Source organism: Alexandromys fortis, unplaced genomic scaffold (genome assembly GCF_014885135.2).
Source record: "Alexandromys fortis isolate MF-2015 unplaced genomic scaffold, M_Fortis_MF-2015_v1.1 scaffold_118, whole genome shotgun sequence".
Taxonomy (NCBI): domain Eukaryota; kingdom Metazoa; phylum Chordata; class Mammalia; order Rodentia; family Cricetidae; genus Alexandromys; species Alexandromys fortis.
Window position 1 is genome coordinate 1,417,267 of NW_026068010.1, and position 27,972 is coordinate 1,445,238.

The window sequence follows — 27,972 nt, forward strand, 5'->3', positions numbered from 1 at the left end:
CTGGGGCAGTTGAGAACTTACGTCTTGACCCACAAGCACCAGGCAGAGAAAACATTAAAACACACGAGCCTATAAGAGCCATTTTTATTCAAACCTAAAGGTCTCAAAGAGGAATTGTCTATTGGACTGTGGGCATGTGTTTGGGGGATTGTCTTAAGCTAGTTGATGTAAGAAGACCTAGCTCACTTCGGGTGGCACCATTCCCAAGGCCAGGGCCCAAACTGCCTGGACATGGAGAGGCGGAGCTGAACATATGCGGACAGGAAGCGCGCATGCATCTGATTATCTCTGTTCTTGACTGTATGAGATAGAATCGGCTGCTGTAACTTCTGCCATCCTCACTGCAGTGGGCTGTAACATAGAACTGTGAGTGAAAATACGTGTAAGCTGCTTTTTGTCAGGATCTTTTACCCACAGCAGCAGAAATGAAGTGTGTACATTGTTCATGTGTGAGTGTATGTGCATGTTCGGAAGCTGGATGTCTTTTATCACTCTTGCCCTCATTTTTAATTGTGAGTCTAGTCTTTCATGGCTGAGCCATCTCTCCAGCCCACTCTTACCTTTATTTGTTACAGATTTTATTTGGTGAGTGAATGTTTTACCTGTAAGTGTGTATTTGTATCATGTGTATGCTTGGTCTCCCTGGAGGCTAGAAGAGAGCATCAGATTCCCTTGAACTAGAATTACTGTTGTGAGTTACCACATGGGTGCTGGAAACTGAACTTAGGTACTCTATTAGAGCAGCCAGTGTTCTTAACTGCTGACCCCTCTCTCCAGCCTCCATTCATTTGCTTGTTTGTTTGTTTGTTTCCTTTGAGGTGGGGAGTCTTAGTTAGTTCTCTATAGCTGCATTAAGACACCATGACCAAGGCAGCTTATAGAAGGAGGATCTGCATGTTGTTGCACAGATACCCTCCTGCTCCATGCTTGCGTTACAGATGTGTACTGCTGAACAGGGTTGCGCTAGACTGGGCTTTTACGTGGAAGTTTGTGGTGGTTTAAGCAGGTATGCCCCCCCCCATAGACTCGTGTATTTGAGTATTTGGTCGTACGGAGTGACACTATTAAGAGATGGGGTTTGTTGGAGGAAGTATGCCACTGTGGATTTGGGTTTTGAGGTCTCTTATACTCAAGCTATACCTAGAGTGGAACATAATCTGCTGCCTGTGGATCAAGGTGTAGAACTCTCAGATCCTCCTCCAGCACTCCTCCAGCAGAATCTGGCCTGCACGCTGCCATGATTCTCGCCATGATGATAATGGACTAAACCTCTGAAACTGTAAGCCAGCCCCAAATAAATGTTTTCTTTGTAAGAGTTGTCGTGGTCATGGTGTCTCTTTGTGGCAATAGAAACCCTGACAAAGACAAGTTAGATATCTGAATTCAGGGCTTCATGCTTGTGCAACAAGTGTTTTACCAAAACCCCAACCCCAAAGGCCTTTTTAGAATCCATACAGCTGCTGGCACTGGGTTAGGACTAAGCCGTTCAGCCCTATGGTGGCTGGTGAGCCTGTGCAGAGCCCCTTCCCTATGAGCACGTGGCTCACGGCATTGCTAAGTTGAACTGGTTTTAAGGAATAAGGAGAGGATTGAAAACCAACCAGTAGTGTAGGTAAAACCATTCAAAGAGTTCTGTTCTGAAGGAGAACAGAGAAATGGGGTGAGAGATCAGAGAAATAGGCATGGCTGTGTGGTTCCCAAGAAAGGGAAATGGATGGGAGCGAGGGGTGAGTGGGTGAGAAGACAGGGTCAAGAACACCACCATGCGCTTTGGCTGGGCCATTGGATGGTGAGGCAAGGGGCATGAACACAGGTGCCCGTGGGTGGGACGTGAGAGAGGGATTTCCGAGTTCTTTGAATTGTTTCTGAAGAGAAAGGTGTATCAGAGTACATATCACAGGGGCTGGAGAGATGGCTCAGAGGTTAAGAGCACTGGCTGTTCTTCCAGAGGTCCTGAGTTCAGTTCCCAGCAACCACATGGTGGCTCACAACCATCTGTAATTCAATCTGGTCCCCTCTTCTGGCCTGCAGATAGAACACAGTATAAATAATAATTTAAAAAAGTACATATCACAGTAGATGGTCCTGGAAATGAGTTCAGTCCTTCAAAGCACTTAGCATAGTTACTGCCACATAGTAAGCACTTGCTAGATCCCAAGATCTGGAATGGTACCTGTTCATCAGGTGTGACCAGGGATGGGATGCAGACTTAGGTCCCTGGTGAAGCTACAGTCCCTGTGCTTCAGGATGCAAGAGTAATTCACACTGTGCAGACTTAAGCAACTTTGAATTAGGACTCTTACCTCTGCTAAGTAAGTGTTGTGTAATCCAGTTCCTCTACATACCGGGCTCCAGTAATCGTGGCTTCAGTCACACTGGCCTTGTGACCACAAGAAGATACCTCTGACCCTGCAGAGCCCTGTGCTATGGAGCCAGGGTGCTCCGCAGGCCAAGTGTTTTCAACCTACAGCTATTTCAGTTTACTATGGATTCCTCTGGGTGTGGCCTCAAAGGAAGTTGAGCATCTGCCTCCATGTATTTTAGATATGTTACTAATCTCTTTTCATCTGCAATGAATCCCCTTCCGTTTATTGTATTTTGGGATTTGGTACAGCTAGGGATGGAACTCAAGCCCTCACATAGGAGCAAGTGCTCTGCCACCCTAGCCTTCCTGCCTTTAAGATAGGCTTTAAATGGGTGCTAGGTTGCTGGGCATGGTGGCACTCACCTTTAATCTCCCAGCACTTGAGAGCTAAAGACAGGAGGATCTCTGAGTTCTAGGCCAGCCTAGGCCAGACAGAGTTCCGTCTGTCTAAGGCTACATAGGGAGACCCTGTCTCAAAAAAAAAAAAAAAAATTACTAAATGATAGGGCTCATTTTTTTAATGGCCCGTTTTTGAAGGATAACACATATACACATTTACATATATATAGTTCAGAAACATGCAGCCCAGTTATATCTGGGATAATGGTTATCCCAGATCAGGTTTGATTTAGGGAATAGCTTTCACTTTCTTATTTTCTCCCTTAAATGTCCATAGTTCACAAAATTGAAAGCTGATTATTCCTGTGTTGGGACCCAGCATATTTTTTTCAGCATTCCTGACCTTCGAAGGCCCCAAATCTGGAGATGGGTTTTACAGTGCGGAGTCTAAGAACCATTGCTAGGTCATCCTGCTGCTGAAGAAATGAATTCTCAAATGCCCTGTCAGTTCCCAGAGTCATGAGAAAACATCTATTTTCTGATGTGAAGCTGGTCCGTGAAGCATTCTTCAAATCATTTCCCAAATAAGTGACTTTGGTTTGAAAACTAGCCTCCCCCCAACCCAAGGCAGCCGGCTACCATGTAAGCTCAGAAGCAAGTGTTCTTAAAATATTTCAGATTCTTGAAGACTAAATGCCTCTTACAAGTTTGCTGAGATTGGTCATTTATTCTTTTGTCTTGCCTTTCTACCCAAGAATGTTTATCTAGTGTCCCGCCTTGTGTTTCTCCAAGCTAGCTCCCCAGGATATTAGCAGCTAGATCCACGAATAGCCGCTTTACTTCTTACCCAGTGCCTGCATTGTCTCTTCTCCCAGGAGGATACAATGCTTGGGGCCAGTTGGAGACATCTAAGTGGTAGCGCTCTCCTTGGGGTCTCTTGTGCTTTATGCTGTTTTGCCCATTTGTACCCTCTAATCTACGTGTGCTCACAATACACACACGCTGCGATTGCGGTAATTATTATCAGTTGAAAATTAGTGTTTAGGGGAGATGCCTGTTTTGAATTGTGGGTTCCTCATAGGCAGCCAGCAATCCCTCTGTGAAATTTCCTGGTTCATGATCTTAGTCGTGTTGGCATTTCTGGGCAATCTGGCTATGATGGTTGGTTTTAAATATCAACTTGCCACAACTTAGAATCGCCTGAGCAGGGAGCCTCGGTTGAAGAATTACCTTGGTTGTGCTAATTAACTTGGGAAAGCCCGCCGCAAATGCCTTGGCGCCTTCTGGCCCAGGTGACAAGCACTCAGAAGAAGAAAGATTTGCCACTGAGTTAGTTTATCCCATTGCTGCTGCTGTTTCCTTTCCCGAGAGCTAGCTTCTTCCAGTTTTGCACATGCACTGAAGACCAACAGCCGTGGAGACTGATAAACCACCAGGAAGTCAGTCTTCCGTGTGAGATGGTCACTGTGCAGCTCTGACCACTAAAGCAGCCAGCCTTGGGGACTAAGAACCAACCCAGTTCTCAGCCTTGTAAGTGTAAGGTTTTGACCACACTGCATAAGCCAACTTAGTAAGTTTTAAATGTTTAGTTGCTTTAATTGTTATGTATATGCCCCACATGAGTGCCTGGTGCCTGAGAAGGACAGAAGGCATTGGGTCCCCTGGAACTGGAGTTACAGATTGTCTCAAGTTGTTATGTGAGTGCTGGGAACCAAACATAGATCTCCAAGAACAGCAAGTGCTGTGATTGACCACTGAGCCTCTCTTTGGCCCCTAGTAAATCATCTTAAGATATATCATTTTGTCCTGTTGGTTCTGTTCCTAAGGAATCTCCATACAGTGTTCAGCATGCAGCATCTTTGTGGTCTAGGCAGCCATTGTTCCAGGAGAGCTTGCTTTAATCTCCCTTGGGTCATGTGGATAACTGTTTAGCAAGCTATCCCGGCATTCAGTCCCCTCACCCCACCCTGAGGTACAGGGTGCCTTTTTCCCTCTCTCTTACAAGGAAAGTAAGAAAATACTTGGTTTTGAAAGTGGATTTTATTAAATGAAGATAATATATGAAATACATTCATCATGACTAAAAGGTGGGACCAGATCATATCTCAGTTCTGTCTGTGGCATATCATTTTGATTCATATAAAAGTAACTTTAAAATTCCAGTTTCTTTAAATAGTTATGCACAAAACATACAGATACACATACACACATACATGTACAGTTCCTACCACTGTCGGCCAAAAGAAGCCCTCTTCCTTCATTGCGTTGATTTACAGGCAGGGGAGCGAGCAACTGCTCGAAGACCCATGCAACAGTTTTCAAGATCTGACCAGATCTGTCCCCTGAGTATGTCTCTAAGGCTGACTTAGACTTGCCTGAGGTTTCAGCAATGTGTACACTGGTGACCTCAAACACTAGGAGAAATGTTCGTTCTTCCTTAGTGCCCGCTAAACGGTCTTCATGCCACCGCCAGAGTCCTAACATCCCATGCTGTCTGGATGGATGGGCACAATGTGTGTCATTACAAGTTTCCATTTTCCTTCCTGCCTTAAAAACTTGGATGGAACTGTCTTTCTCTTCGCTGATGGGCTTCGGACTCCAACGCTAAGTCCTTAAGCAGAGCCAGAGAATCCCAATAGATTTTCTTTACGTTTGTGGGAAAGAGACCTTGTTAAAGTCTCTTTAATGATTAAGAATTAGATGATTAAAATCAAAATAGTACAGGACTGGCTAAGGTTTTCTTCATTAGTGACCGGATATTTAAGTGATTTGAGAAGTCATAGGATGCCGAGATCACTCATTTCTCTGGTGGCCTCTGTCTAATGGCCCGTCTTTGACACTTGCCGCCTGACATGAGCTTTTGCAGACACACAAAGATGGACAAAGATGTCTTCCTCCAGCCCTGTCTGATTTCTTTTTATCCAGTTCTTGGTTGAGAGCCCTTTTTCCTACTTCTCTGTCCTGGCAAGTGAATCCCCCAAGAGCCACCGTGACTGCAAACGGTCTCACTGGGGATTGTGCCAAGCCTCCCTTCTCAAATGACAGAGAACCTTAAGGATGTGGTACCCAGGGGAGCGGCCATAGGATTGAGTGGCAAGCAGAAAGGAAGTGTGGTCTGCTCTCACGAAGCAGCTACTCATCGTCTGCCCAGCTGGGTCTGGCTCCAGCAGGTGTACATGTCCTACACACACAGACCATAATTTGCACATACAACATCTAACAGAGTATTTTTAGAGATCCAGGGCTCACATATCTCTTGACACCAAAGAGTGGGCACCCTTTTCTACCCTGTCTCCCCATTTCTACCCTGTCCCCATCATCCTTAGACCCCAGGTAAGGTCTGAAACAGATGAAAATAAGATTTTTTTTTCGTTTTGATGGTTCATTGACTAATATCCTGAGCCCCAGTTGTAGAAATAGCTTACATAAATTGCACATCAATTTTCTTCCAAGGAGCATAGAGTGCTTAATAAACACTAGCTAATGCTCTTTTGCTCCTCTCAGATTGGATTGAGATGACAAAACTCATGATAAAGTAAAAAGAAAACAGTGAGGTCCCAACTCCGGGTGGATTGGCTTGGCTATCATACATGGAAGCATCCACTCTGCCTTACTAGGTTTTAGTCCATTCATCCTGGTTTGGATCCATAGAAAACCGTCTTCTTAACTCTCCCTAGCTGCCTTGAATAGCTAACTGTATCAGACAGGAGAATGCAAAAGTGTCATATATGTACTAATACTTGAAATAGAACCGACTGTTTTGTGGCTTTTGACTCTCTCGGTAGACCACCCCTAGGCCAGACTGCTTAGCTCCCGTTGAGCAGTATGCTAAGTTGAGGCCTCCAAGTTTGGCTCTGATTTCAGTGTGTCTCACCAGAGGAACTGAGTCACATGCCAACCTTACCGATGTATGATAAACATGCTGTGGATGGTGTCGGGCAACAGAAACAGATTCCCAGGGAAAGATTTAAGATTTTCTGTGGTTCCCAAGAACATTTGTCCTTGCCTCTCAGAATCTAGAAAATCCCACACATTCTGCCCTATCACCTTTTGGTAGGGTGCCCAAAAAGCAGAGGCCAGGAATGAGAAATCGTTAAAGTGGCACTGAGGAGCCCTCCCCTGCACCTTCTCCACATGATAGATCCCAAGGCCTTTTCCTGTGTCTCTTGTTGGCTCTGGTCTCCCTTTCTCACCTCCAGGGAATGTCTTAATGTCTGCCAGAGAACTCCAGAGATAGAGCAGGCCAGTGCATGCCGCTGTGGGCAAAGGAGCCTACAGCACCTGCCCCCCAGCTGCAGGGAGGGAAGGTGGGCACGAGGACCCACGCTGGGTGCCATGGCCAGCACATGGCCTGTCCAGGGTGCCCTGAGGCTTTGGGGGCTGGAGCAGGTGAGTCATTGGGCTTACAAAGGATTTATCTTACACGGAGTCACACGAGGATTGAGCACTAGTGTTCCTCACTTGTCACGATCTGGGGTTACATTCTTGTTAGTCCAAACAACAGTAACGAAAACAACGAAAAAGCACTATTAAGTCACAGAAAGCAGCCGGCTCCTGCGGAGAGGAATAGGTGTAAACTCATATATGCATAATACTGTCAGGGTAGCGGTCTGCGGCGGGCTCAGAGCGTTAGGCGGGCGGGGAGGAGTACAACACCACGGAGTTGTAGTCTGGGGGTGGCGCGCAGCACGGGTCCTTCCCCAGCTCAGAGTCGTCATGCACAGGCCTGATGTGGCCACAGCTGGAGAAGCAGAAGCTGGGCCTGGGGACATCAGAAAGCCCCGACTCCTTGCTTTTACTGGTTATTCTCAAGCTAAAGAGAAGGAGAAATGGACAAACAAGGTTAATCGGCCATCTTGGAGACGTTTTGTAGGATCTTAGTGGCCACCTGTCCTAGTCAAACGTTCTTCCTTTGCAATGAAGACCTTGCCTACCCATACTGGTGTGGTGTCACTGGGTGGAGCGGGCCTGCTGGTGGCTGGGAGTCAGCTGTTTGATGAGATGGTACAAACCTCAGCATTCTCGTTGGAAAACAAGACGCTCCTATTTTTGGGTTAGATAGCTTTTTGTGATCAGCTTTAAAAAAAAAAAAAAAAAAAAAAGGCCCCTGCCTGCCCCTCCTCAGTATCATGTCAAATCCTGGGAACCTGTGAGTCACCTCACAGTTTAATTTAGGTCTAAAGAGGAGGAGCTTATTTTGCACTAGCCAGCGGGTCGGTCCCAGTGCTGTGTGGACACAGAGTCATCAGAACTAACCAGAGAGAAAAGCCACGTGAGGATGGAGTCAGGCGAGCTGGCCCCAAGCTGAGGGAAGCACGCAGCTACAGAAACTGTGAGAGGCAAGGAGTAGGCCCCTCCCCACAAAGTCTCTGAAGTGCAGGCGGCCCTGCCAGTGCTCTGGAGTCTGGACTTCCGGCTTCTAGAAATGGATTCCTCCTTACAATCCCCACGTCCATGGTTAGTGGTCTCAAGACATGCAGAGCAGCACACAGTCAATGCAGGAGGCTCCTCCCGAGCACGTGTCGTCCAGGGGACTATTGTTCTCAGGTACCATATGCTGTGCGAGCCCCTAAGATGGACCCAGGAGGGGGGAAAACATCTCCTGCCCTTTGCTATTGGATTGACATCACTGCTTAGCAGGGGAGGGCACGCTCTGAGTCACATGACTCAAACTGGCCCGGACTGGCCTGCCTATGATCTACCTCTTTAATTGCAGGGTAGGGTATACAAACTAGGGTTTGTCTTTTCTTCATCAAAGATCAAGTAAAAAATAACCACCCTTTCCTCCCACATGTTCCCCACTGAGAAGCAAAAAAGCAGCTAGCCTACTCTTTGCTTTCACCCAGATTGGTGTCCCTTAACCCTATCACCTCACAGCGGGGCCCACTTTTGAGCCCACATTACAAGGAAAAGGCAGATGTTTGCCCGGGAGAACGCTTGTCTTTCCAAGGACCTGGTGGACTGTGCGCATTGCATCACATGGAAGGGTTCGCAGCAGCTTTCAAGTTCAGTTTCAGCTCAGTAAAACTACAGCCTGTGGACTGGCAATCTGGGTTTGGTTTTGTTTTGTTTTTAAGTGTATGGGTGTTTTGCCCGCCTGTATGTATGTGTACTGCATGTGTGCTTGGTGCCTTCAGAGGACAGAAGGGGGTGTGGGATCCTTTGGAAGTGGAGGTAACAGACGGCTGCTAGCGAACATGGGGGTGCTGGGAACTGAACTGGGTCCTCCGCAAGAGCAGCCAGTGCTCTTCACTGATGAGCCCGCATGGAAAGGCAGGGAGTAGATGAGTGGGCAGGCCTTTCTCAGCATAGCACTGTTCCTCGGGAGCCTCCAGCCATAGAGAACCCCTGAAGTCAGCTATGGCAGCGGAAAACACTGCAGGAACCCTGCAATTCTGCCAGTGGCGCGGAGCAGGAGGGGGAGCCGACTGACGGATCAAGCCACGGGGTTATGGAGTCTTGGGTAATGGGTTCATCAGGATACAGAAGATCCTTATTGTGGGAGTTTGGGTTCTCAGGATGGCAAACAGGGCCACCTTATATAGACCATGTTAGCCTAGGGACCGGAAACAGGAGTGTTGTCTCCTGAGCCTGTGAACACATCCCGGCCCTTCCTTCACAGCTGGACACATCTGGCTCCTTTCCACCAAGGCCCTGTGCTTCTCAGACTCAGCAGGCCTGTTGCAAGAATTCCCTACATATTTTCCCTTCTTAAGCCCCAGTCTTCCTTCCCACTGAGCCTGGGGTTCCTACGTCCAATATCGTGACCCCTTTCTGCCCCTTTGGGGGTGATGGTGGTTCTGCTTTACCTGAACACTAAGGGACCAGGTAGCCTTAAACAGCCCACCAACAAGCAAGCCATCATTCCTGACATCCTCCTCTCTGCCACACCCAAACCCCCACTCCTACTCCATTTCCTTACTCTATCTTCATGGAGGCCTTGGGCTTGGTCTCAGTCCAGGTGAATCGCTTCAGCAGCGGGGAGGCCAGCAGAGTGCTCGTGTCTAGCTGATAATCCTGTGGGAGCAAAGAGGAAGGTGACTCACTCTCCTGACTCAGATGGTTCCACAAGGACTGGGTAGACACTGGGAGGCACCTCTGAGGTGCTGCCTGGCGCTGCCCTCATCATCCACGACCCCTGCCCATTGGCACCGAACATTTTCTTTGTACTGGCGACTGTGAACTTGACAGAGACAAATGGTGCCTGCTCCAGGCACCTGTGAGACCCTTCTTCCTGAAGGTGAGGGAAATAAAGAGGAAAGTCCTGGGTCTACAGAGGTGGCCCAGTGGATAAAGTGCTTCCTGGACATATATGAGGACCTCAGATCACTCATAAAAGTCAGGCTTGGTGGTCTGTGTCTGTCACCATAGCCCTGGCAATGGGAGGTGGGACAGAGACAGGTAGATCCTGGAGCTTGCTCAAACCCCTGGGGAGCTCAAACTGTGAGCTCGGGCTTCTTGAAAGACCTTGTCTTTAACAAACACCGAAACCACAGTAAGGTGAACAATTGAGGGAGACACCCTCAACTTCACATACACATTCATAGGCAAGCACATATGCACATACAGAATGGAAACTTGCATGTAACTGTTTAGTATTTTCCACATGAAACATTCATGCAAATGATCATATACATTAAAATTAATCTTGGCGATTGTCTATGGGTATGCTCTCATTCGTAGAATCTCTAGGAAATCATAGAGGTTGTTGGTTCTTTTTTCTTGGAGCGTCTACGGCACTGGCAGGTCCCCACTGGCCCTAGTGTCCAGGAACTGCTGTGGTTCAGTCATCTTCATTGTGGGGTCTCCTATGCACTCGTCATTACCCTGTTGCTACAGTGCGATGTCCCATTAACAGGACGTGAACACCACACTTTGTCCCTGCCTCCCTCCGAGACTCATGCTGGGCTGTGTAAACACCAGCAAGGATCCAAGCAGGCGAGGATGCTGACCTCATTCTCCACGTTTAAGGGGTAGCCTAAGCTTGAGAAGTTCTGAGGTTTGCTAGTGTTGTTCCTGGCTCTTGACACACCTTACTGAGTCACAACACACAATATCCATCTACGTTATCACGGCATTCTACAGTTTAAAGTATAGAAATGTCTTTATATTTTGAAGTCACCATGTCCCTTTATCTAGTGTATATACGAGGCTCAAGTCACTGTTTGCTTATTTTAAAACTTGTATTTGGGCTGGAGAGATGGCTCAGTGGTTAAGAGCATTGACTGTTCTTCCAGAGGAACCGAGTTCAATTCCCAGCAACCACATGGTGGCTCACAACCATCTGTAATGGGGTCTGGTGTTCTCTTCTGACCTGGAGGTATACAGAGAGGAAGAATGTTGTATACATAATAAATAAATAAAATCTTAAAAAAACATATTTATTTTATATATATGGATTTTTTTTCCTACATATGTACATAACATGCATACCTGGTACCCAAGAAAAGGGCTTTGGGTCTTCTGTAACTAGAGTTACTGATGGTTGTGAGCCACCATGTGGGTCCTGGGAATCGAACTTGGATCCTCTAGAAGAGCAACTGGTGCTCTTAACTGTTGTGTTGTCTCTCCAGGACCCACCCTCAAGGTTTCTGCTCTTGAATGATGGCATCATGCTTTTCTCAGGAGCCCACTTGGAGCACAATGGTCAGCCATACCAGATGGGCAGCCCTGCTCAGCCTTCCTCCCCACTTCCTAGTCTCTCAATCCCATGCAAAGGCTTTCCGGAGACCTACTAACAGAAACCCCTGGTTTGCCAGGCTGCTCTGATACACTTTGACCTGTGTGTCTGGGTGGAACATGGTGGCTCAGCTGCAGAGCCTTAGAATGAAGGTGCCTAGGGCCTACATGACTTCTTTCAGATGTAGTATAAATAGCTCAAGGCGTCTGTTGCATCGCAAGGCCCAGCCACTCACACATCTTGTACTCTCAAAGAAGGGTGCATCACTGATAGCCTACAAGAGATGCTAGGGACATAGCAAGGGCCACTCTACTTCCCCTCCCAGGAACTGATGGAATAGAACCAGTCCCCCTCCCCTGTGAGCTCCAAGAGATCTTCAAACCATGGCATTTTCTTGCAAATCAACTCTACATGATGAAGTCTGGCTATCTGTTCTTCCCCCATATTGTAATCTTGGCCTCTTCTAATAACTGGCCCTTACTGGCTAAGCACTGCTGGCCTGGGCACTTAGACAAGAAGAGATTTCTGGCAGAGGGCGCTGGGTTTCACTGCCATGACTTACTTCAAACATAGAGGTGGCGTTTGGCGAAAGCTCCTCAAACGTTCTGATTCTTTCCAGGCTCATGAATTTGAAAGCATTGACGTATCTAGTGAAGACGGAGAAAGAATAATCAAGGCAGGAAAAGGCACGCACCTTCAATGAATCAGGACACTGTGGAATTTGGGTGGGTCGTGCCTAACAACCAAAATAAGCAGCGGGCTCAGTTTCCTTAGTCCCCTCGAGAAATCCTCATAGTGACGTCACTTCCTCCAGGTAGTCAATTCACACTTTAAAGTCTTTCAGAAAAACTCTGAAAGGGCCCACTCCAGTTCCTCATGGAATCAAAAACTGCCAGTCATAGAGGAGAAGCGAGGCCTCGTCTGGCCCAAGTATCCTAGTGACCAAAAGACCAATGCCCCGGAGGCAGTGTGACTTCATCTTATCACTTACTGCTGCCTACTTCCTAAACGGATGAGAGTTGACAAATGCCCCACGGAGACGTCCTAGCTGACTTAAGTGTGCAACTGAGGGGAGCGCTCACGTTGTACATTCTGGGCCACAATTACAGTTGGGAGAAACGAGTGATGTCGCAAGGTTTCATGGTGACCACCTGCCAATTTTCACTGGTGATCTAGTAGTGGGAAGACCTGATGGGATATTCCAGTGACGGCCGCTCATGGGCACACCCAGTCATCAGCTAAACCATTGTTTTAGTTTTAGTGGCTGCAAGTTCCAAGCAATTAGGCTAGATTCCTATTGAGTCTCCGGCTAAGCAACATACTGAAATCAGCTTGGCACCCTCCACCCTATTTCTACCCCAGTCAGACTTTATCATTTAAAAGAAGATGGCTGGCTGGGTGTCAGGTATGAGCACTGATGTCAACTTGTCATCCTCAGAGCTCTAGGCTGCCTGCTGATTGCTTCAAAACCTGTCACAGATGGCTGTCAGTGACTTCCAACGGCTGCATGTTTCCCTTGCAGTGGTAGTGGTCATGGGTGAAGGCTTTGCCCACTGCAGTCGAAGATCCTAGAAGGCTCTAAAAGGAGCCCCTGATTCCATTAGGAACCTGGACAGTGAGTGAGTCAGTAGTCCCGGGTTACAAACTCAATTCTGATATTTGATAGTCACACATTTTGCTAAGTTCTCAGTCTCTCCAGTTGACAGGTCCCTATTTGTTAGAGAGAAGATATGTACTTTGCAGGATGGTTTTTACACGAAGGTTGTACAGAATGCCAGCACAGCACCAGATCAGAGCATGTATTTTCAATAACCACAGGGGGCCAACACATTCCGTATGCTGTAAATACCTACGCTGGCCAGCACACCTTCTCAGGAAGTATTTGTTCTATTAGTGTCTGTCCAATTTCCTCTACAGTGATGCAGAATGTACAGGTTTGTTAGGTTAAGATAAGAAAACAAAAAAAGAGGGCTGATTTTGTCCCATTGTTGCATTTTTTGTTTGTTTTTGTTTTTTGGTTTTTTTGGTTTTGTTTTTTCAAGACAGGGTTTATCTGTGTTTCCCTTGTCCTGGAGCTCACTCTGTAGATCAGGCTGGCTTCAAACTCACAGAGCTCCGCCTGCCTCTTCCTCCCAAAAGCTGGGGTTAAAGACATGTGCCACCACCAGGCTCAGTTTTATGTAACTTTTCTTCTTCTTGGTTGCTGTTGTTTTTGAGACACCGTTTCACTATGTATCCCGGGCTGGCTTTAAACTTGTATCCTCTCACCCCAGCCTCCTGAATTCTGGGATTACAGTCCTGGACTACTACTCTTAGTTAGCTTTATTTTATGTAAGTTTAATCAGAGTTAATGTCATGAAAACCAGGCTACAGTTCTAGAATAAGGCAATGTGATGTGAGAGAACACAAGGCCTGTCTTATTCCTTCCTTTAGAAGTTTAGGAAAAAAGGAAAAGCCATAGGCCTCCAATTTACAGAACATACAGATGTTCTCACGGAACATGGCAGAATGTTTTGTCTTGTCTTATTTTGTTTTGTTTTGTTTGTTTTGATTTTTCGGGACATGGTTTCTCTGTGAAGCTTTGGAGTCTGTCCTGGAACTCACTCTGTAGACCAGGCTGGCCTTGAACTCACAGAGATCCACCTGCCTCTGCCTCCTGAGTGATGGGATTAAAGGTATGCACCACCACCACCACCCGGCAGAATGCTCACAATGTTTAGATTCAGGAAGGAGAATAGATGCCCAATTCTTTCTTTACTCTATATCCTTCTCTCCTTCTCCCAGCCTCCCCCTTCTCCTTCATCCTCTCTTTTCTGCAGTAAAACTGGGGAGCAACATCTCACCTTACATCGTCAGAGCTTCCAGAAGGAGACTTTGGAGCTGAAAATCCACCCTTGAAGAAGTCGTCAGAGAAGGTGGGGACAGAGTAGGTGAAGCCACTGTTTCTCGTCAGTATGGCATTGATCGGGATGTAGTCTTTCCCATCCTAAAATACCAACGTAGAGCTGTAAGCACAGCTGTTTCTCCTTCAAGGACACGCACGTGTGCGCACACTCACACTCACTCCCTCTCTCTCACACCACTTTTTATTGTTGCTCTTTCCAATTCTACTAGGAATACATTTGGCCTTCTGACCTAAACTTTACCTGCTGGACGTTGGCTTGAAGCAGGTCACCGAGTTTCTCCACGAGTTCTGCAAACCGGGGCCTCTCTTTGGGGTCTTTGTGCCAGCAATCCAACATGATTTGGTAGCTGTTGACCAGGAGCACACAGAAAGAGCTGGAGAAAGGTGGGGTTTATATAGGCTGCCTTGCACATTCTGAAGTCAGGGTCATTGGCTCACATCTCAGACCATGCTTTTTATAATATGCAGCGTGGTTTCATTTTTAGGCTTATAACATCAGTGCCTGGGGACAAACGTATGTCTACTGAGGCAGACTGACAGACCTGCCCTCCTGAACACCTGACCCACCTTTCTTAGGTACCAGGATGGAGTCTTACAGATCAAAGACAGGACTTAGATAGGAAAGGGTGCTCTATGCCATTGGGTGTGAGTGGTGCACTCTTCCTATCTCAAGAGGAGGACGGTGTCCCCACAGCTAAAAACAGTCACAGTCTTACCACTGAGTAGCTGGTGATGCCCACTTGATTCCTTTTTCTTTTATTTTCTTTCTTTCTTTCTTTCTTTCTTTCTTTCTTTCTTTCTTTCTTTCTTCCTTTCTTTTCTGAGACAGGGTTTCTCTGTGTAGCCTTGCCTATCCTAGAACTAACTCTGTAGACCAGGCTGGCCCCAAACTCACAGAGATCTGCCTGCCTCTCCCTCCTGAGTGCTGAGATTAAAGACATGCGCCACCACCGCCCAGCCTCCCACTTCATTCGTGAGTGTAATGAAGGATGGCTCTATTTGGCTTCTCTGTAAGCACGTGGCATCTTCACATCCTCATGCTCCCTTAGGAAGGTCCTCATTTCCTGGGGAAAAATCCTTACACTTCCTTGGGAAGGTCGGCAGACTTCCTTGGGATGCTCCCTAGATTCCTGGAAGGGCTCCCTCACTTCCTTGGGAAGGTTCTGCTATGAGAATTGATGGAAAAGGCACTAGGTTCATGACGTAAGTCATTTCCAAAAAAGGGTGATAGACAGTAGACTCCAGTAGTTCCTCAGGGTGTCTGCAAGGTTCCCATGTGTGGTGGCTTATTTTTTGCCCAGAACTTCAAAGCCCCTATTACAACGCCGTTTCTCAGGGCTAAGGTAAAAACAGGCAGGGCTTCTGGGTTGGAAACATGGGTCTTAATATCACAGAGGCCAAATCTTGTCTCCAGGTTCCTACGTCAGCAAGTTCTTTTGCATTTTGTTTTCCTCACATACTTTAGCTGTGCTGCTGCTGGGTGGTGCGAGATGCCCCTTTGTATGTTGTGAATATGCTTTATTACCATTGGTTAATAAAGAAGCTGATTTGGCCAATAGCCAGGCAGAATAGAGCCAGGCGGGAAATCTAAGCAAAGATATAGGCGGAAAAAGGTGGAGTCTGGGAAACGCCAGTAGCCAGTGGAGAAGCAAGATGTGAGGTAACAAGCCACAAGGCTTGTGGTAAAATATAGAATATTAGAAATGGGTTAATTTAAGTTGTTAGAGCTAGTTAATAATAAGCATGAGCTAACAGGCCAAACAGTTTGTAATTAATATTAAGCCCTCAGTGGTTATTCGGGAACTGGTGGGCGGGAGAGAAACTTCCAGTTACAGTTAGGCTGTTCTCATGTAAACTTGGCCTGGGAGTCTGTGTCGACTCCCTGTGCAGAGCACATGCCAGGGATCCCTGCACATACCGAGCCAAGTGCTCCCCTATGCCCTCCTAGGGTTACTTCATTTCATCTTCTCGTCGTTCTGAGGAGCCTTTGGACCAGAGCAGACTCTGAATGGACTGGCATTTCAGAACAAGGTCCGAATTAGCCTGTGTGGCCTGGGACTTCATCTCCACTTTCTGTACCCAGCGCCCTTGCATAACAGCACCAACAGAAGCTCTCCACGCCCTGTACTGGGTCTCAATGTGGGACACCTCTGTACTGGGTTGCAGTGAACGCAGGGTGTCCCTGCATTGGGTCTCAGCAAATGTGGGGTACCCCTGTACTGGGTCTCAGTAAATGTGGGGTATCTCTGTGCTGGTTTTCAGCAAATGTGGGGTACCCCAGTACTGGGCCTCAGTGAATTCGGGGAACCTCTGTATTAGGTCTCAGCAAATGCGGGGTGCCCTTGTACTGGGTCACAGTGAATGAGGGGTACTCTGGTACTGGGTCTCAGCTTCCAGAAACCCAAAGCCAAGGGGGGTTGCAGAACTGATCATTGCTTCTCTAAGTCTGGGTACTGTTTTGTCCTCTAGGAGACGGACGTCCCAATTGTCCTTGGAGCACTTGGGAGTGGTGGCTCAAGGCACTCTGTCAGAGCACTTTCAGGCCAGCCAGTGGGCAGAAATAGCACAGCCACACTGTCTCATGAGATCCTACAGGGGTCTCTCTCATTTTAAGGTATTTTTATATATGTTACCAATTCACTGATTTTTACCTATTTATGGTATGTGCAAAAACAAGCCCTCCCCACCCAACACACACACAAAACCCTTGAGCCTGCCCCCTTAGGGTTGTCTGGCTTCTTCCTGAGCACACAGGCTTCACGGTCTGAGGGCTTCAGAGTTGGTTGGAAGAACATCAAACATTTACTTAGCTATTCTATCACTGGAAGTACAAGTGAGGGAAATGGGCACCAGGAAGCACAGAGGTCTGAGCTTACTGGGTGAGGAGAATATTTCATTTGCCAGATGCCTCCTGTCTGCCACCATGGCCATTGTCATCTCATAGCACGGGCGGGCACACAGCCTTCTGGGAGGTGTGACTAACTCCATTATCCACGCCCTGCTTTCTCTGAGGTAAAAGCAGCAGGGACATCTGCAGTCACCTCCTGGATGCCCTCATTTTCTCCTTCTTTACCCCAACCTGCAAGTCAGTGCAGACACCACAGGACAAAGAAATCTCCCTCTGCCATTCCACTGTGGGACTGTAGGTATTTGATTGACACACACGGGGTGGGGGCAACTCGCTCAACATAACATGGCAGTTTTCTCCACTAAGCAGAGTGAGAGAGAAAGAAAGAGGCGGGGAGGGAGAGAGAGGGGGGAGTTCATCCAAAATGGACTGAAGGTATTGTGGGAAGACTCACTAGGCTATCGGCCAAATTTTCCCAGGTATACATCACTGTAGGCCAAGCTGAGGTAACAGATGTCCAGAGAAAGCACACTGAGTTATTATATCACCCGCACTTTCTTGTGGTTAGAACAAGGAGGTGACTCCAATCCTCTTAACTCTCACATGCCTGAAACATGGCTGCCTGAGAACATGGCTGCCTGAGAACACGGCTGTGTGAGAACACAGCTGCCTGAGAACACGGCTGTGTGAGAACATGGCTGCCTGAGAACACGGCTGTGTGAGAACACGGCTGCCTGAGAACACGGCTGCCTGAGAACATGGCTGTGTGAGAACATGGCTGCTGGCTCGCATTCCCTTTTAAGGAAACACTTTTCAAAGCCACATCTTATTTTTTTAAATTCTGAACCACACCCTGTAGGCTGTTTGGGACTCACGAGCTACCTGGAAGAGGCTTCTGGGAAAACACAAAGGTCTGAGAAGTCAAGGGAGCCTTGCTTGTGCTGGGGATTTTTGAGGCAGGGTCTCTCTACGTAGACCAGCCTGGCCTTGAACTCACGATCTTTTTGCCTCAGTCTTGCCTGTATTGGGATTACAGTACACGCCTCTGCACCTGGCTTTAGAGAATTCTTCTGATGAACAGGAGAGCGGGACATGGCCCCAGAAGGCTGGAGGATGGTGTGCCTGGCTACTCCTCAAGACTGTGGGAAGTCTACGTGAGACTCTAAGGAGAAAGCACCAAGTATTTTAGCCTCTCTTGTAGCACTGAAGAGTCCCTGGTCTCTCTCATCTAGTTCCCTGCTTTGGCATTGACCTAACGAGGTCCTGAGATAATGAAGGGAAGAGATGGTGACCTTGCCCTTTGGCCAAGCCCACACTTCCTTCTTGATCTTCCCCCAAAGACCAGCCCAGGGCTCCACAGGACCTCATTGTGTGGGTGGGGAGGGGAGGCCGCCTGCCAGTTCAGGAAAGGTGGCGCCATCTCAGGGAGGCCCAAGTCCTTGTCAGCAGCTCACCCACCCAAACTGCGAGTGTCATCACATTCCTGCCGAGGCCTCAGAATGCTAAACAGGCACAGAAACAGGAAATGGTACCCAGAGGCTTCGAGCTCGCCCACTGCCCTGACAAGCCTCAGGCCAAGAAGACGCTTGTTCTCTGGTCAAGAGAGCTGCCAGCTGCCTGGCCTAGTCCTAAAGGATTCTAAAGAGGCCTGGCTACACCACATTCCCTTTCTTTTATCAATTTATCCATATGGTTTTGGGAGCAGGTTTCCAAGTAGCTCAGACCAGCCTTGATCTTGATATGATATTTATATTTATATGATATCTTTATTGAATCGAAAATGACCTTCAATTCCGGATGCTGCTGCTTCCACTTCCGGAATGCGGTGACTGCAGGCAGAGTATATACAGTGTTGGGGGTAGACCCAGGACCTTGTAGGCATGCTCGGTGAGCACTACAGAGGTAACTGAGCCTTGGGGAAACACATCCCAAGCCCCAGTCACACAGCTGCCTGTGGAGCACAGTACAAGCCAAGACCCTTCCCCCTCCCTCATGACTGTGGATGGAAGCCTGGGCTCCAAAGGCCCCTGCCTTGACCTGAGGTGGTAAGGGAGGCCTTGCATTTGTTCCTAGGTTCTATTCGGTCTGTCTAGGTTTCTGACTTCAGTTTCCAGTTAAAGTCCTTTAAGGGCCAATCAGTGGGTGGGAGAGAACTTAGGGGCAGATCCAGAGCCCATCCAGTTCAGGAAGTCACTGCCTGCACAGCAGAGCCCAGTAGGAGTGGAGCTGGAAGTAAACCTGTGACCTTGCCCCACCACCCCAGGGTCCCCCCCTCCCCCCATGAGAACTAGGTGAGAGAAGGAAGAATCCAGGAACTCACATCTCAGGCGTTGCGTACTCTGGTGCCCTCATCCTCATGCCTTCCTTCAGGCGGCTGCAGAAGTCTTCATCCATCTGCACCCCTGGGTATGGAGAACCCCCTGCAGGGGACAGTGTGGAGAAAGACATGCGTGATAAGGTTTCTGGTACTAAAGACCATGCCGGGGAGGTGCATGGTGGCATGCACTTTTAATATTAGTACGTGGGAGGCAGAGGCAGATGGATCTCTGGGAGGTTAACAGCAGCCTGAACTAAAAGTGAGAGCCTGTCTCAAACAGACCTACCCAAAAGACCATGAGGGGCGACTGAGAGTTTCTCTCATTCCTTCCAAGTGATGTTTTGGAGGGAGGTTGAGGCAGGAGGATTGTTAGTTTGAGGCCAGTTTGAGCTATCTAGTGACACCATATCTCAAACCCCCCAACACTCCCCGTGATAAATATTTAGTGATGTTTTAGTGACAGATTCCCAGTGGCTGAGGCGAACACAGGGAGGTGTTTGCAGGTTCTTCTTGAGGGCACATCCTTGGCTGAGTCGTGGCCATCCTTGTGGTCACACCTGCCTATTTGGTTAGGGAAGGGGTGATTGGACCACACAGTGTCTGGTACCACAGACAACTGTAAAGACATCTAATCCTTAGACACTCGTGGTCTGGGTTAATAACTTGTTTTTGGAAAGCCAGTGGACTTAGGTAAAGTGGGCAAGACATTGCAGGATGCTCTGCTCAGCCCTGCAGCCAAGGTTACTCCAGCATGTGTTTGTCTGCACTTTCTAGTGATCGCTGCTGGTAGGGAGCAGCTGGGAGACACGCAAGGCTTGGCACAGTGTCACTGCAAGGCCATTGTGGTCACCGCGCTGCTTTCAAGGAGTGGAAGCAACAGGTGCCTGTCCTGGAAAGCAGGGAATGGTTTTGACAGTGACAGGGGCCTAGGGTATCACTGTGTGCATTTTATCTGCAGTGAAAGACTTTTTTTCCCCCAAAGCCAGGAGATTCCTGGCTAATTCTCTTACTTGGGAGATTTCATAGCATCCCTGTGCACATCTGTAGGAATGAAGCATTGAAGAAGGTCTTTAGAAACCCAGAGTAGATGGGCTGGAGCATTGGCTGCTCTTGGAGAGGACCTGGGGTCAATTTCCAGCCCCATGTCCATCCAGTTCCAGAGGATTTGATGCCCTCTCCTGGCCTCCTCAGGCACTGTATGCACATAGTACGCACAGATAACACGTAGGTACAACACACACACACAAACAAAGAAACCCATAGTGGATAGTTCTAAATAAACCTAGATAGAGAAAACCCTAACCAAAACTTTTTATTGCTCGTCTGCATAAACCAGTGTGCAAAGCCACGCCAGGCATTAGATCAAAGCCAGCTGCCTCTAACAACACCATCTACTGGTCCAGCTGTGTACATCAGGGCCTTTCCTGAGAAGGAATTCTGAGGGAATGGATGTGTGGAGGAAAGGGGTGAAGACACGGGAGCTGGTATTGGAAAAGGTAGCAAAGGACAGACAGACAGACAGCTCTGTCTTTAGACTGTCTGCTGCCTGACTTCGTTGGTAATAGTCTAAACACTTTCTGTAGCAGTGGGAATGTGGGCATCCATCTGCTGTCATCTACATACAGGTGGCTCCACCTGGGTTTGCAAGCCCTCAAGTGCAGCCCTCAAGGTCAGGTGGGGGTGTCCACAGGATGCCCCTTCCTCCTCCACACTTACCTAAGGAGAAGATTTCCCATAGCAACACTCCATAGGACCACACGTCGCTCTTGGTGCTATAGATCTTGTCAAAGATGGATTCAGGAGCCATCCATTTCAGGGGAAGTCGAGTCTGAAAGAGGGCAAGGGGTCTTGAGCTTGAGAAAAAAGCCATGTCCACGCCCGGGGCCCAGGGCTCCCCTTCCACTTAACACTTATGCAGAACCAGAGCACCTGCGGTTTCCCGCACTATAGGAGACCCCAGAGCATGTGGCAAAGGCTACCCCATCTCTGGGGAGCAGGCACGGCAGGTAGACTTCTCTGGTGCACCCAGCAGGTCCTTGTTCCATGGATCTTAAAGAAGCTGTGTTCGCATGACCCCCTCCCCACTTTCATAGAGAAATGAAGGACTTGGTAAAGTAATCTGAATTAGGAAACAACATGAAAATTGATAGCAATTCCTATGATTTTTTTTTCCTAAGAAGGGAGGTTTTGAAAGACATCCCTATGTAAAAAGATGGGATGTTAAGTCTTGAACCAGGGGCTAGGTGTGACTCAGGAGTGGAAAGTGTGCTTGATACATCTAAGGTCCCGGCTTCAGTCTTCACTCTCCCCCACATCCCTTGGAAAGAAGACAGATAATTTTGTATTGAAGTGTTTTCCATTTAGGAAAATATACAGCTGGATTTCAACCATGCAGACCAGCCCTCCTCTTTCAGACAGCAGGAGCCACGGTGAGCTGGCTGGGAGCTGGGGTAGCAGGGGCTAGTAAGATGTACGGGACAGCAGAGAGCCAAAGATTGACACTGAGTTGGGGACATCGATGAGGTTCAAACTGAAACACAGTTCTGCAGGCCAGCGTTCCACCAGAAGCCAGACTGTCTTCCTCTTAGACAAAAAGTGACTGAGGGGCTGGAGAGATGGCTCAACAGTTAAGAGCACTGGCTGCTTGTCCTGAGGACCTGGGTTCAATTCCCAGCACCCACGCAGTGACTCACAACCATCTGAAGCTCCAGGCCCAGGGGATCTGACACCATATTCTGGTCTCTGTAGGCACTGCATGAATGTGGTGCACAGACACACAGACAGGTGAACCACCCGTACTTAGAGACGAAAATTAAAATAAACAACAACAAAAAAGAAAGAGTGACCAAGAAGGGGTTCTGCAAGTGTGATGGGGGGCACATAACATGATCCAGAAACTTGGTGACAATGCAGATTCCAGGCAGTCTCCCTTCACCCCTGCCTACCCCTACCACCCTGCCTACCCCTAGCCTTTCTGCAGCAAGGGATGGGGGGTGGAGGACAACAAGCGGCAGCTCAGAACGGCTGCCAGGGATGTGTTCCTACGGTCTGCGAGCCTTTGCTGCGGAGCAATCCAGAGAGCCCAGACATACGCTGAAGCCCTCCTGGCAGAGGCCAGACAAGAGAGGACACCAGAGGTCACCCAGTAAGTGACAAATAACATTATGTTCAAAAACAAACGGGGAAGAGAGGCCAGAGTGAGCCAGAAGGGAGATGGGTCCCACGAAAGGCATCCCTGGGGGGTAAGCGGCTTCCTCCCTTCAAGATAGGGTGTACCCTCCCCCCGTACTTTTTCCGGAGGTACAGGCACCTGCTGAATCAATCATTTGGGTTTATCTGAGGGGAAGAGGTCACACTGTTCTTTCCAGTGTGACAGGGAACTCCCCTAGGGGTGGCAGGCAAGAGCTGATGTGGTCTCTGCAGGACCCAGCTTGTCGCTCAGGGTAAGAAGCCTCATGCAGTCCTGCTCAAAGGCCAGGTCCCCAGCCAGGGCTCCGAGACAGACAAGAGATGCCACCACGAGGATTGTCTGGCGTAGAGCTCTTCTGGGCCGCCTGTCCTCATAGGACCACATGAGAATTTTGGGGGGGGGGTGACAGCCTGGGAAGTGTACATCTTACAAGGGCTTCAGTCTACGGTCTAAAGACGACAGGGTAGAAGCGAATCCAATGTACACCCGGCAGACTTACATCGCCTTTCCTCACATAGTCGGGGTTCTTATAAATATCCCGGGCCAGGCCAAAATCGCAAATCTTCACCACATTGTTCTCAGATAAAAGGATGTTTCGTGCTGCCAGGTCTCGATGAATGCACTATAATAAAACAGTTATGTAATGAACCCATTTCCTTAATCCAAATGCTTAGTTTCCTGTATCCACTCTGGGTCATAATTCTTAAAAAAAAAAAGTGTGTGTGTGTGTGTTGTGTACTCGTGTAAGTAAGCGAGTAGAGGACAACTGTGTCGATGCTCTCCTCCCACCGTGTGAGTTCCCAGGACTGAATTTAGGTCAGCCAGCTTGGCAGCAAGGGCTTTCACCTGCTGAACCATCTCTCTAGCCCCAGTATCGCCAGCCTCGATTCTCAGCTCCATTTCATGTGTGGGAAAGGAAGAAACTCCTAGCACACACCCAGTTACCATAAACACCATGCGCTTCTGATGGGGCCAGAAGACCCTGAAGATGAGTCGGCCAGGGCCAGGCTCCCGTTCTGTGGGGAGTGTACCGGCCAACTCCACTGGCAGTCTGTTGCTCCAGTGAGATTTCCCTACTATCCGTTTAGAGCAGATCTTTGGGAGCTTCAGATTGCTTTGTTATGTTTGCACTGCTGGTGTCTTTAAGACAGAATCCTGAGCTGGGTGTGTGCTCAGGAGACAGTTCAAGGCCAGCCTGGTCTACAAAGTGAGTTCCAGGACAGTCAGGGATACATAGAGAAATCTTGTCTCAAAAAACCAACTAATCAACCAACCAACCAAACAAACAAAAATAGCATCCTGCCATGTAATCCTGCCACTCGTGGGGAACTCACCCAGGCTGGCGTGTGACCAGGGATCCTCCTGCTTAACCTCCCGTGTGCTGGGATAGCCACAGCTTGGTTTGCGCTGAGTGCTTTTGGAAAGCCCCATGTGGGTATACTGAAACTGTGTTTTTGTGAACCCTGGGCAGTTTGGAAAGGTGACCACGGGCTCTGTGGAAGGCAGCGCTGTGTTTGTGTCATCTGAACACCCAGGAAGATTTCTAATCTTACATTAAATCCGACCCACTGCGACCTGGGGCCCAACATCCTGGTAACTTTTCAGATCAGAGCTAATCAAGGCCGTTGTGGTGATGGCTACCATTCCGTTAGGAACATAAATATAAACAAATAGTAGAAAAATAGCTTTACAGCAGAGGTGTGTGTTCAGGCCTCACAAAGACAAAACGAAGAATGAATTCTCAAAGCTTTTACCATAAAGTTTTGAAATATTTAACCTGATTTAAACATTACCCAACATAGACATGTACTGAAACTTGACATCATTAACACATATTAATTAACACGTTATTTGTATGATTTTATGCATCAGTTAAATCAAAATAAAAGTAGGGAACGGGGAGAGGTAAATGTGTGTTTTCTCTTTCAGGCAGGGTCTAAGTTTAATAACATAGATAAAAATCAAATTTTAAATGTAAAGCAGGAACATCTGAAAAACTCAAAGCCTCTCTATATCTCCAATTGAGGAAGTTAAAGAAAGCAGAAAACCTGTCAAGAGATGAGCTGACCTTTCTGGAGGACAGAAACTCCATGCCTTTGGCCACTTGGAAACTGTAGGAAATCAGGTCTTCCATGGTGAGGGGCTGCTTGGAGATCTCACTGTAATCTAGCAAGCATTAGAATCTTGTCAAGACATTCGCAACTGCACCAAATCCCAGTTTATTGCGACAATATTCACAGAACAGAAAACAAACCAACAAGGGCACCAGAGTTCACTGGCAAGAAAATTCGAGTCTCAACATGAACCTTAGAGATTTGTTCAGGCTGTGGGGGTGGGGTGGGGGAGTGAAGGGTCGGGGAATGGGGGTTGGGTGGGAATGGGTGACCTAGTAAAACAGAAAGTTCCAAGCAGAGAGAAGGGAAGAGTTCTTGTCATAATTATCAACACTGTAAATAGTCTTTCTTCAAATCTTGTCTCCCTAGGACATTACCCTCACTCCCAGGATCTTTATTAGGGTGATAAATACGACAAAAATGCGTGAGATGCCCAGTATGTATAAAAATAGCGCAGACAGGAGGCCAGGAAGGCATGAATACCTACCCTGGTCTTCTTCAGCATCGCTTACGCTTTTGTCTTCCTGGAAGCCCGAGCTGGCGACACTCTCGCTGCTGTTGACACTGTGGAGTCTAGGTTTCTGGTCCTGCTCCAGGCCTGGCTCCAGGCTTTCTTTCTTGGGCTCCATATGCAAGGCTGCATCCTTAGAACAGACAAGAAACACAGGAATGAGAGGTGGCCAACACGGATTGGAAGTACCACAGCACAGGGTGGAGGCACTGGGCACTGAGGATTTCCCAGGTTGGAGAATCTCTGGGACCCTTCCTTGGGCACCTCAAGAACACCTAAGTTAACCGAAAGCGACTCCTAGCAGCTGCTAAATACTGAGCACTTTGGGTGACTATCATATACTTCTTCAATTTCCCCAAGAGTTTATGCTGCGAAGCAATCGTGTAGGTGTGTTCTTTAAATTTTATTTTTAATTTTAATTTTTATTAATGTGTATGTGAACATTCATTCAGGTGTCCACAGAAGCTAGACAATGTCATTGGGGTCATAGAAGGTTGTGAGCCATTCAATACAGGTGCTGGGAACCGAACTCGGGTTCTCTGCAAGAGCAGCGAGTGCGCTTAACTGTTTAATCGTCTTTCCACTCTTTTTTCTTTTTTTGAGGGGGGAGATATTCAAGACAGAGTTTCTCTGTGTAGCCCTGGCTATCCTGAAACTCTGTAGACCAGGCTGGCCTCAAATTCAGAGATCCGCCTGCCTCTGCCTCCCTAGTGCTGGGATTAAAAGCATGCATCACCACTGCCTGGCCCTCTCTCCCACCCTTACAAAATAACTTGTCCTCAAGCAGGTTCTGAAGAGTTACATCATCACAGCCACACCTAGAAAAGCCTGATATAAAGCTTGGCAAACTCCCAAGTCTCTGTTTTCCACTTCTTTTCCTTTCTTTTTAAAGATTTATTTATTTATAATGTATACAGTGTTCTGCCTGCATGTATGCCTGCAGGCCAGAAGAGGGCACCAGATCTCATTACAGATGGTTGTGAGCCACCATGTGGTTGCTGAGAATTGAACTCAGGACCTCTGGAAGAGTCATCAGTGCTTGTAACCCTGAGCCATCTCTCCAGCTTTTCACTGCTTTTCATAGCACAGCGTCTTGTTTGAAAGGCAACAGAGACCTTTGAGACTTGCCACTCGGCGATGTGGAAAGGCTCCCTCTGTGAGCCCCGTGGAGGCTCAGGTTGCCAGGTCCTCCGATTTCTTGGGGAAGAGGGGAGGAGATGCATTTTCCCCTGGGTGTCCCTTCCATTCAAGATGAGGATGCTACACCAGTCCATCTCGAGATGAAGAGCCAAGGCCACTCTCTCTGGACATCAGGGTCTTGGTGCTTTTCTTCCGCCTTCTCTAGAAACGACTCTTCTTGCTTGTCTATTAATCATGACATCTTGAGCAAATCCCCTTATTGTTCTGAGTTTCATTGTCCTCATCTAAAAGACACTGTCTTACATTTTTATGACGCTTAGGAAAGGACTTACATATTCTAATGGTTTGCCTTCGATGATGTAACTATCCTTGACAGTAGAAACCCATGCTGTCCAGTGGCTCTCAGGACTGGACTGTGTACCCATGTGTGCAGCCTAGGTTCTGCTAGATGGCAATGTCTAGACAGGCTGGGAAGGAATGAGATCCAGGGGCACAGCAGCGCTAGGATCAACCAGCCTGCCCATCCTGCCCTGAGTTCTCTAGAAATGTCCAAGTAGTAAGGGTAGTCTGTCCATCAGAGGGCGCAGGGGAGCAGGCAGAGACCCGGAGGAAGGGCTTCAGCACTGGGATAGATGTGAGGTATGGCAGTTCCCACACCCAGAAAAGAGACCATCCTGGGAACACACCCACCCAAGCGTTCCCTCCTGTCAGGTCCCTGGAGGGAGTTTTGCTGTCTGGGATTTCAGGACTGGAGGGAATTCATCCATCTCAGGGCAGGTAAAAACAACAAAAAACAACAACAAAACCAAATCGTCCAAGAGAACATCATTTTTTTTTTTTTCTCTCCGTGAGGCCGTCAGCCTTGCTCAGATGAAGACTGGAAGTTTATTTTCTGGAAACTTACTGCCTCCTCCCTCACACCTCCCAGAAGCCAAACCATGGAAGCTGTCCTCAAGTCACCTTAGCCTTGCTCTGACCCCTAATCAATGGGCTAGTCAGTTGATTTAGCGGACTTCTGGGATTCTGGCAGAATAGTGGATTTAGTACAAAGCACACAGAAGAATCTTGATGAATCTGGGAACTAATACAACCTACTCTCAGTTTTGTCTTTTGGGCTGCTTCTCTCTCTCTTGCTCTCCCCTTAGACTCCAAATGTGACAGGTAGTCATGAGTTTGCCACAAAACACAGCCCCACCAAGTACCACGGGGAGGCAATCATTAAATATAGCCCCGAAAGGAAGCAAGCTCTTCCAAACAAAGGACGCGCAAACCCAAACGTTCCATCCTGCCAAGTCCCTGGGGCGTTCTGAGGGCTAAGCGCTTCCTGAACCCAGTCTAGGACATCAAGACTGACAGGAACCTGTGTGGCTGTCAGCTCGGAGCACCACTGCGCCCCTTATTTAGTGGGGTTCACGGGAAAAGTTCTAAAGCAAGGAGTGAATCGAGATAGGTCTGTGTCCTATCTTCATCCTGTGGTTACTATGACCTTAAGTCAATTTCTTTATTATATGAGTATGTATTGTGTGTGTGTGTGTGTGTGTGTGTGTGTGTGTGTGTGTGTGT

General features: G+C 48.0%; 1 protein-coding gene across 2 annotated transcripts in view; it reads right to left on the reverse strand.

The window, feature by feature from the left end:
* Positions 1 to 4,725: 4,725 nt before the first annotated feature.
* Flt1 (fms related receptor tyrosine kinase 1) overlaps positions 4,726 to 27,972 on the reverse strand; it is a 162,276-nt gene continuing 139,029 nt past the window's right edge. For both annotated transcript variants that reach the window (XM_050161872.1, XM_050161871.1), the window contains exons 21-30: positions 25,246 to 25,402; positions 24,713 to 24,810; positions 23,144 to 23,266; positions 21,171 to 21,282; positions 19,458 to 19,557; positions 14,531 to 14,636; positions 14,228 to 14,370; positions 11,947 to 12,031; positions 9,627 to 9,721; positions 4,726 to 7,517 (exon numbers count right to left, since the gene is read on the reverse strand). In XM_050161872.1, the coding sequence (XP_050017829.1) occupies positions 7,334 to 7,517; positions 9,627 to 9,721; positions 11,947 to 12,031; positions 14,228 to 14,370; positions 14,531 to 14,636; positions 19,458 to 19,557; positions 21,171 to 21,282; positions 23,144 to 23,266; positions 24,713 to 24,810; positions 25,246 to 25,402 (1,203 nt within the window). In that variant the 3' untranslated portion in view covers positions 4,726 to 7,333. The remainder of the gene's footprint in view (positions 7,518 to 9,626; positions 9,722 to 11,946; positions 12,032 to 14,227; positions 14,371 to 14,530; positions 14,637 to 19,457; positions 19,558 to 21,170; positions 21,283 to 23,143; positions 23,267 to 24,712; positions 24,811 to 25,245; positions 25,403 to 27,972) is intronic.